Source organism: Periplaneta americana, chromosome 16, assembly GCF_040183065.1.
Source record: "Periplaneta americana isolate PAMFEO1 chromosome 16, P.americana_PAMFEO1_priV1, whole genome shotgun sequence".
NCBI lineage: Eukaryota > Metazoa > Arthropoda > Insecta > Blattodea > Blattidae > Periplaneta > Periplaneta americana.
The window spans coordinates 22,659,288-22,670,169 of NC_091132.1; the positions used below are offsets into that span (position 1 = coordinate 22,659,288).

General features: G+C 32.4%; 1 protein-coding gene across 1 annotated transcript; it reads right to left on the bottom strand.

Annotated features, from left to right (window-relative positions):
* Positions 1–437: 437 nt before the first annotated feature.
* LOC138716409 (cuticle protein 19-like) lies at positions 438–4,253 on the bottom strand. The gene is made up of 3 exons (XM_069849473.1): positions 4,168–4,253; positions 1,080–1,139; positions 438–981 (listed from the first exon to the last, which is right to left on the bottom strand). Exons 1-3 carry the CDS (start codon positions 4,180–4,182, stop codon positions 727–729), a joined length of 330 nt encoding a protein of 109 aa, XP_069705574.1. The 5' UTR covers positions 4,183–4,253; the 3' UTR covers positions 438–726.
* Positions 4,254–10,882: the final 6,629 nt, after the last annotated feature.

Here is a 10,882-nt window from a genome sequence, read left to right on the forward strand (position 1 = left end):
TATTATGTATTAATTCTGAAGTGAACGTTAGTCATTTTGTTAATGTCAATGTATAATTTTCTAGGTGACCGTGTTTTTATATTCTTTTGTTTTATTTGTTGGATACGACTGTCTTTTATATGTATGCATTTTTCAAATAAATAAAAAGCTATTCCAATATACGAAATTGAAGTATCTAAATCTTTTTTTCTACAAATGAAGAGGATGACGGTCTTTATTCCATAACATTTAATAATTCTTCAAACTTCACGTTCAATTTTAATGTTAATAAATAATGTTACAGCTTGTTCTGTCAGAGTTCTTGTTCTTTTTAAATTTACAAGTACCTGTACGCCAAGTTTGTAGAAAATTTACTTACAACATAGCTGTGTATGCAAAAAGAACACGACTGTGCAAAAATGAGATTTAAATATTAATATGATACAACAATTGCAGTAGAAAATAAATTATTTTATTCATAAAATTTCAAGGCAATAAATTAGTTATAAAATACAGTATACACCTAAAAATTCAACTACATTTACAAACATTGATATCTGGAACGCGTTGAAACAATGAATTTCAATGCAAATATTAACACATGATAATAATCTAAATATCTCTTGATTTTAATATCCACAAAAATTTTAATTAACACGTGAGTTTAAAGGTTCCATATAAATACATGCATAGTATGACAATATAAGAGAGAATTACAAGTGGAAAGGTTCTGATTAGGTGTTAATATCAGTGGTAATGATGACTGTGCTCAGATCCATGTGAATGCGATGCAGGGTGACTGGCGTATCCGGATTTCTGGACGTGAGCGTGGAATCCGTTGTGTTTGTCGGCGGTGTAGTGGACAGTGCGGGTGGTGCCGTCAGGCTCAACCAGCTTGTAGTATCCCTCAACTTTGTCGCCATCGCGCGTCTCGTGTTGTTCCTTGATGTCGTGGGTGTGTGCGTCACTCACTCCATAACTGAAGTCGTATTGAGGGTGAGCCTAAAACGTCAGTGTTAATTAATTTTTTAGGACGTGACAAGGAATTTCTTGTATGCAGAGTAACAACTTCATGATTATTATTTTTGTAAAATACTTACATCATAGTCATGGCCATGCTCTGCAACAACGGCAGCTGCCACTGCGAGCACTAGAGCAATCTGAAAGATGAACATAACAAATATACAGGGTGAGCCGTAAGTAACGTCATTAGTTTAAAGGGGTTATTCTTTAAGATATTTAAGACAAAAAAAAAAGTGTAATACAATTTTACTCGTTTTTGCTTCCTTTTCGAGATAAAAATTATTTTCTATGAAACATTTCATAGCGTGTTTTGGCATTCGTTCTGGTGGAAGTCTGTATATGGCCTGATCATTCTATCCTCTTCAGGGGTTAGGTACAGCTTACAGCAGTAAATTTTTTGGAAATATTCAACATTTTTTTCCTCCATTACTGTATCTTGTACAATAATGAAAATTGGTATGTGTAAAAGACTGTCCTCCTACTATATGGAAAAAATATTTTTACGATTTAAAAAGAATATTATTATTATTATTATTTTTTTTTTTTTCAAAATTCATAATGATGGTAGTTCACTTGTGTAGCGATGAAGCGTTTCCCTCATAAGTTATAAACTTGTTAACTTTTTCATTTTCTCTATCTTTTATTTTATTGCTGAAACTTATGTTTACAATATCATGCTCTTTCAACTACATTCCTTAATTAATATATTTTTTTTATTATTTTATGTTAGACGAAAATACTGGTATTTGACCATTTTTTAAAATGAATTTATTTTTTATCAGACGATCTATCAAAGGTAGAGAAGTGATCTCGCATCATATTGTAGATATGGAATGCATAAATATATACAAAAAATTTCATCACGGAATGTTGGATAGTTTTTGAGTTATGTGGGAAACGCTTCATCACTGCACAGTGAACTGAATTTTGAAAAAAAAAAATGTAAATATTTTTTTTTTAATCTTAAAAATATTTTTTTCATATAGCAGAGGGACAGTGTTTTGCACATACTAATTTTCATTATTGTACAAGATACAGTAATTGAGAAAAAAAGTTGAATATTTCCAAAATTTTACTGCTGTAAGTTGAACCTAACTCCTTAAGTTTAATTTAAGTGAACAAGCTCTGGTCCTCTGTATTTAGAAAATTATCATAAAGTTCTTGATTATATTTAAGTCTACACTGACCATTTAGGGCCATATTATATCTTCTTCAGCATCTCTCTTTCAAAATTATTTAAGACTTCCTCTGATGTTTATGATAGTCTCAATATTTCACATCCATATATCACTATGGCAACTGTTCTGATGACGTTGCTGTAAGTAGACTACATTCTTTCTCCTCATTAGTCTTTGCAGAGAGTAATAGGCATTATTAGCAAATTTTAGTCGTGTTGTATCTCGATATACTGGCTATTGTTATTATACGGTTATAATTTTTGATTGAAACTTTTTTAGTTTCAACTTTTTTGTAATTACCTACTGTATTAGGTACTTTAACAACACATCTAATCCTTTCTAACAGATTCACTTGTAATATTTTTAATTAAGAAACTTTGACATACTCTGTGATTGAGAAGAATTTGAGATTTGAGAAGTGTACTTGTTAGAAAAGAAAAGGCATTTCACGAACGAAATGAACAGTGCATTACATAATAGAGATGAACAACGATCGAGAAAGCAAGACTAACAGCGCCTGCAAAGCCGAAAACCTGCACGACAATGTTGTATACGTCACGTCGTTGATGTAAAGACTGCTTATGAGTGTTTCGAAACTTCGAGATTGATCACTCCCGAAGTCCCGAACGTCAAGCAGTTTAGAAGCGTCATAGTTGTTTATACCTAACTGAACTTTTATCTACTTTGGCAACTGTTATATATGTATAAGGTCCACACCTGTGGAGTAATGGTCAGCGCATCTGGCCGCGAAACCAGGTGACCCAGGTTCGAATCCCGGTCGGGGAAAGTTACCTGGTTGAGGTTTTTTCCGGGGTTTTCCCTCAACCCAATACGAGCAAATGCTGGGTAACTTTGGGTGCTGGACCCCGGACTCATTTCACCGGCATTATCACCTTCATATCATTCAGACGCTAAATAACCTGAGATGTTGATACAGCGTCGTAAAATAACCCAATAAAAAAATAAATATATGTATAAACAATCAAGTAGCCTATTTGAAACATCATCTCTAGGCCTATCTTTTAATGTATAATAATCAGTTCCCCAATCTTTATTTAATTACTACGCCCTTACTAATAGGCTAGGAATTTCCTTTTCATATGTTTGAGATCAAGTGTGCAATATCAAGTAAAAACATGTTAACACTATGTTTTATGTTTCTTAGAAATGCAAATTTATTTGGGATTTTTTTTTTTTTTTTTTTGTATTTATATAACCATAGGTAAGAACATTTTGGTAACTAATATACTATTCTGTTTTGTCTTTTTGTCTCAATTAAACATTTATAATGTTATTTATTTCAATGATGTATGTTATTCAAAGTTACGAAATCTTTCCACGCCAACCAAATGCTATTTCGAGAATGATGAGCGAGATTCGAAGCGCACGAGAATGACGAGACGAGACTCGAAAGACAAATGCAACGATCACAGCGAGCGAGAGCGGCAGTTAGTTTTATTCATCTCTATTATACAAGTATCAATTTAAAAGCAGAATGAGACATTTACAATGTAGGCGTATGTTATGATCTTTGTTTCAACTCGTTCGGAATCGAATGCTCTATATAAGTTAATAATAATAATAGTAATAATAATAATAATAATAATAATAATAATAATAATAATAATAATAATAATAATAATAATATATTTTAGCTAGCGTCTGGCCGTGAAGATAAATTTTATTATTTTAATAAGACAAATTAAATTATCAACAATTAAAATAAGATAGTCCTACAATATTCCACAAGAAATATGGAAATTTGCTCAATGAATTTTATTTCAAAATGATTCCAATACATTTAAAAACTACTTTTTAAATGTAATTCATACTTGTACGACTTAACTCGTGCACGCTATAATAAATGTACTTTTTCTCTTAGTATTTTTACTCTGTTATGTCGCTATTCTACGTACAGATTATCGGAAATCTCTTTAAAATTCTCACACTAATTCATAACCTCAATACAAAAGGTTCGTATACTTACCTTCACACAAGCCATCTCTGTGTCTGGAGACGATTGTTGGTCTGCGAGAGCTTGATGTGTTAATAGTAACAGCGTTATCTGAACGTACTTATATACTCCAGTTCACAGGCTCTATAGTACTTACAAAGCGTGACAGTTGTTTATAAACACTTCTAAACATTCTTCCAGTCTTCCTCTTGATTGCTACTTCCTTCTTCAACTGTGTTCAACGAGTCAAGACAATCATTACGTAGGTGCAGTTGTTTATTCCTGTGCTTAATAGACTAGCTGAATAAAATCGTCACAAACAGTTTAGATTATATAAATATTTAAAGAAAATAATCTGCCCTCAATGAGGGTGACCATAAAGATCCAGAATAAAAGCACTACAGAATAATTTAGAAAGACAGGAATTGTTTAGTAAAAAATTCAGAGAAATGCAAATCCAACACAATCATCAATGGCCAAAATATAAATGGTAATCCTTGAGAATATCCAACAAAGTTTTTTGAATTTCAAAAAATCGGAGTCCGAGTGCTTTTAAAATATCACATGTGAATTTAGGGAGTGTGCCACGCCCACCAAACAAAAGACCAGAAACACTCCACTGACTAGTGGGAATGTTATATTTCTCACTTAGATAAGGGATGCAGGACTCGTAAATGGATTTCTTCTCCTCATCGACGTGTTGTGCCTGCAGGGAATCCCTCTCAAACCGAATTGTAGGATCAAGAACTAATCCCTTAGATTGAGTCCTGTGGATGGCCACAATATCTGCTCTTCTGTTCGAATCTAAGGATGAAACGCAGTGGATCTCCTCGTATACTTCCCATCCACGACGCTTGAGGACATCAGCAATACCGGTCCTGGCCTTATGGTGTCGATTGTTGCGCAGCAGATATTATTAATAACAAAATAAAACCCCATAAAAACCAAAATAACTCTAAAAATAAATAAAAAAATAAATCTAATAAAACAAAATTATATATAATTTATTTATCTTAGGTTATGAGATATATATATATATATATATATATATATATATATATATATCATAACCTAAGATAAATAAATTATATCACTGACACTTGATTAAATCCATTATAACGGTTATAAGAAATACAACCAAAAGTGAAAATTAAAAAAGTTTTATGAAATGTAAATTTCCAAACGCATCTCTGAATAGAGTGCTTCTCTTTTTTTCAAATGTTTTCTTTTTTTTACTTTTAACAGCTGACTGAAAACTGGCCAGTGAATAAAGACAAACTAGTGCACAAATACCATAAGAACTTGATCAGATTTACTAACAATATACAGTTTGACAAATTACAATGACAGAAAAATACAAAATTTCATCCACCTATATTGACTATAAAATAATTCTGAGAATAATATAAAGTAATTATTTATACATAGCATAAGATAAAGCAATGCATGTAGTATTACTCCACAGTGATGGATCATGCAGGCTGTAAATAAACAAGAAAAAAAAAACCTTCACCTCTGTTCATCTCTCAAAGTAAGAGTTCAAGTTTTACAACCATACAGAACAACCGGTACTATATGTTAACTGTTTTATAAATTCTAACTTTCAGTTTTTTTTAAACCAGATTGAAATAATAACAGATATTCCCCATATTTATTCTGCGATTATTTCCTCCCGAATCCCACTTATATTTGTTACTGTTGCTCCAAGGTATTTGAAGTTTTACACCTTTTCAAAGGATAAATTTCCAATTTTTATATTTCCATTTTGTACTACGTTGTATGTTCTGGTCACGAGACATAATCATATACTTTGTTTTTTCGGGATTACTGCCAAATCTATCTCACTACGTGCTTCAAGTAAAATTCCCGTGTTTTTTCCCCTAATCGTTTGTGGATTTTCTCCTAACATATTCGCATAAACAAGCATCTGATGTAACCCGTTCAATTCCAAACCCTCTCTGTTATCCTGGACTTTCCTAATGGCATATTCTAGAGCAAAGTTAAAAAGTAAAGGTGATAGTGCATCTCCTTGCTTTAGCCCGCAGTGAATTGGAAAAGGTCAGACAGAATTTGGCCTATATGGACTCTGCTGTATGTTTCACTGAGAGACATATCTTCACTATCAAAAAATTTTTTGTTTAATATTTTGACGGTGAAGATTGGTATAAGCCCTATGTCTATAATATTGGAGATATAAAGGGTCTTCCAATAAGAGTGTCACACTTTTAAACTGAAATAAATTGTATAAACAAAAGAGGCTTATTTATTGAATTACTATTATTTTGAAGCACACTTAATGTCATTACGTATGGAAGAGAACGTCAGAGGAATGGCCCCCGCGGCTTCGTTGGGTTGCGCGTATATGGGTCTTCCAATTTTCAATGACAGACAAACATAAATCCGGCCCAATTTCACGAATAACGCACGTGATATTGTTCCTTAGGTCATTAACTGTTTCTGATTTGTTGGCATAAACCCATTACTTAATATAACTCCATAAGAAGTAATCCAGCAGCGTTAAATCACATGATTTCTTCTATTCCTTCGTACCTGTCGTCTCGCTTCATTTACCTTTCTTCTCACCACAATCTGAACACACTCTCTCGCCACGAAAAAATACTAACAATACCATCCCATCGCACCTCCTCATACTCATCCTCTTTCACAATAGCCCTGCCAAGACTCTAGAATTCGTTACCTGCTAGCATCAGGGACTGTCGAAATAAAATTGAATTCAAACGCAAACTTACTAGGCTCTTGGTCAGTAATTGAGACTCGTTCAGACATGGTTTCTTGTGAATAGTTCTCTTAATCTATCACAAAATATCTCAATATATGGTAATTTCATCACTATAGAATTTTGTTATTCTAGGATTAATTTGTAATTCAGTAAATACAAAAATATTCTTTGTTCTTAACTTCTATGATAAAATGTCTAGCTTGTCAGGTAATCTTGTCGTACTTTAATCTGTATTGTAATTGTAATTCTAAATTTAATATTAATTGTAATTTTATTATTCATATTATAGTTGTAATCCCCTGGTAGAGGGACAGAGAAGGCCTGACGGCCTTATCTCTACCAGGTTAAATATATAAATAAATACTAATACTAAATGATCTCGGGTGCCAATTAACATCACCACCACGCGAAATGGTGAAGTCTCTGAACTTCTCCCTCAAAAGATCAACTGTTTCGTGAGCAGTATGACACGTGACGCCATCTTCCTGAAACGAGACGTTTCTGAGGTCCATACCTTCCAATTGAGGCCAAAAATAATCCCTTATCATAGCTCGGTATCTTACGCACACTGTACTTAATTAAAAATGGCTTTTAAGGAACTTGGAGGTTCATTGCCGCCCTCACATATGCCAGCCATAAGTTCTTATCCTGAGCAAGATTAATCCAGTCTCTACAATCATATCCCACCTCCCTCAAATCCATTACACACACCGTACAATTCACGTAATACACGGAATGCTTGGCGAACGGATGACTTTTTTAATAAGAAATTTTAATGATTTCTACGCGTTGTGGAATGGTGTAACGTTCCATGATTATTTGTCAACAAAAACTGTAACCATAGGAAAAAGATGACTGCTATAGCTTAATAAACACTGCAGCTGTTATAATATGTTAAAAGCAGGACACTCTTATTGGAAGACCCTATGTTAATAATTTTGGTAGGATGTGTTTTAGTATATGTTACCAGTAAGTGGCTAAAATTTCAATTCAATATGAACTAGGGGAAAGATTTATTCTAAAGTAGCCATTCTTTTTTTTATTTTAAAGCTTAATGCGTATACACACATCATTAAAAATTAAAGAGCTTTAATAAATAATAATAATAATAATAATAATAATAATAATAATCTATATTAATAATAAATCTGTAGCCGAAATTTTTCTGGTAATTTTCGATTTTCCAAAAATAATTGGTCCTAACATATATAATTAACCACCCTGAAACCGAAAATCGCATTTTTGAAATTTTTGTTTGTATGTCTGTCTGTATGTTTGTTACCTTTTCACGCGATAATGGCTGAACCGATTTATATGAAAATTGGAATATAAATTAAGTTCGTTGTAACTTAGATTTTAGGCTATATGGCATTCAAAATACTTTATTTAAAAGGGGGGTTATAAAGGGGCCTGAATTAAATAAATCGAAATATATCGCTTATTATTGATTTTTGTGAAAAATGTTACATAACAAACGTTTCTTCAAAAATGATTTCCGATAAGTTTTATTCTTTACAAAATTTTGATAGGACTGATATTTAATGAGATAAATGAGTTTTAAAATTAAAATAACGCCATCTAAGACGGTGCAATGAATTAAGAACAAATGACTTCGTCTATAAGGGGCCTTGGACAACAACAATCGAAACAGGGGCCTTGGACATCAACAATCGAAAGCTATTAAATATTGCCTGCAGAGAATGTTTCTGTTTTTGTATGAAGTAATATCAGAAGCTAGATTAACCGATTTGTATAATTAATTATTATTTCACCATTGGAAAGTGTAGTTTCTCTAGATGGACATAATGCTATAATGTTATTACAGTAACGTCTGAGTAAATCGAGGACAGGCAAGATTAAAATAGCTTCTTATGCACAGAAAATTTGATAGGCTATTTTGTACATTCGTTTTCTGTATTTCTTAAAATAATATTTATGTACACTCATTTTAATCTCAGAGAATTAACGAACAACGAGAATGTATTGATTTAGTATGCAATAATAGTACGTTAGCTTAGCAATCCATTATTTTATAATTCAAATTTTAACTATGCTCAATTGAATCGTGTTAAAATACATAAAATATATATGCAATAAATGCAATGCAAAAAAAAATTGGGTAATGAGTGAAGCAGATTATCTTGCGCTGTTGTAAATGTTGTTCCCTGGATCAAACGTCCTATTTTAATTATGTAATTACTTTATATTTATTTCTAACAGGTGCAGCGGAGCGCACGGGTACGGCTAGTAATAATAATAATACTTTATTGCCAGAACAAAGATACATATTGATTTTTTAAATAAAACTCTCTAGCACCCCCAGAAAGAGTAAGTCTCATTCTCGTGCGCAGGGAGCATTCGACATAATGTTAAGACATTTTATTAAATAACAGAGTAAAAAGTAAAAAAGAAAAGAAAAGAAGAAGAAGAAAAAACACAGATATCACAATAATTGAACTTTAAATTTCCTTTGTAAACAGCAATTTTTAATTGATTTTTTTAAATAAGGAACATTAGCAAATTGTATGTTTGGGAATTTAGCTATTATCATGTTATAAAGTTTTGGGCCGAAGTTGCTACTGTGATTATATGCTACAGTTGTAGTACATTTAGATACTGTCAAGCATGTATGTTGTCTGAACTCTCGGTTTTATATTTATGTGAATATAAATTAAATATATACTTGATTGAAGATAGGCTATTTTTACCATTATTTTGCATGCGATAAGGAACAACTTCCCTTAAGCGTTGCATGAGAGAGACGTTGCCTAACTACAGTCGTGGAGACCGAAAGTCGAGCTCAGAAAGCACTCCCCGAAACCGAAGCCAAGTCTTCCAGAAAGTCGTAGATTGTCACTTCATTGTGGGACTTGTGCTGTGCGGAGATAGCTTACTGCTTTAACATTTCGTAAGCACAGGATAACACTACGTCGCCGACAAAGAATTGGTTCCCCAAACTCGCAGCATAAGATCTCTATCCGAATTATTTGGAAAAGTCCTGTCTTGAGTCTTAAATCCTGCTGCTGAGTGAAATGGGTCTAATATTTTAACCCTTGAGTTATGTGCTGAGCCATAAATTAAGAATACATGCTATAATTGTAAGATAAAAAAATAACATTTTTCCTTCTGTGTCCTATAATATCGCTCTCATAAAAAAAACTATTTTTAAAAACCTCTAATAACGCCCTCATATTTAGCAAGTATGTGCATCCCAATATAGTTTATAATTAAATACTCATGTGTATTTAGTTAATAGCAGGGTTTAAGCCACAGTCACATTTGTCGCATTTTGCTACTAGACTTCTAAAAATCCAACAAACTTTCAATGTAAATGTGCAAAAATGCAACAACCACATTGGACTTCAGAAACGAAGATGGTAATGAATAATATGAAATTAGAGATGTGTATGAACTAATCAATTCTAGAGAATATAAATTAAATTGAATGCTAGTGGGATGGGCAATGTTCGAAAAAGAATTGAGCAATAGATGTTCAGGAATGGATTTCAAAGAGTTGGTGCAATTCATGTAAGTTAAGTGAACAATTTCTTCTAATTGATTTATATAATTCCATCGCATACTGTAAATTGTGAGCGAGGATTTAGTTGCACGAATCTTGTAAAAACTGGAATTATAAACCGCCTTTCAGTAAAAAGAGTTAGCACTCTGCTAACAATAAATCTTGAAGGGCCTACTAGTAAAGAATTTCAATGTTTACAGTGCCCATAAAATAACGTATTTTAATGTAATGTAAATTCAGCAGTAATTGATTCTAAACATATTGTAAATTTTATTTCAACTCAACAATAGGATTTTATTCTTCCAACAATAATTCCTTTCTACAATTCACCTTAAACGCTCTCGTCAACAATAGAATTTTCACTCAACACTGTATTCGTTATAGCACTCCACTGACGGCAATGACAATTTACTTGGACTATTACGAACAACAATGAACTGTTAATCTTAACTAATATTTACAAAGCACTATTTACAAATCAGAACTAT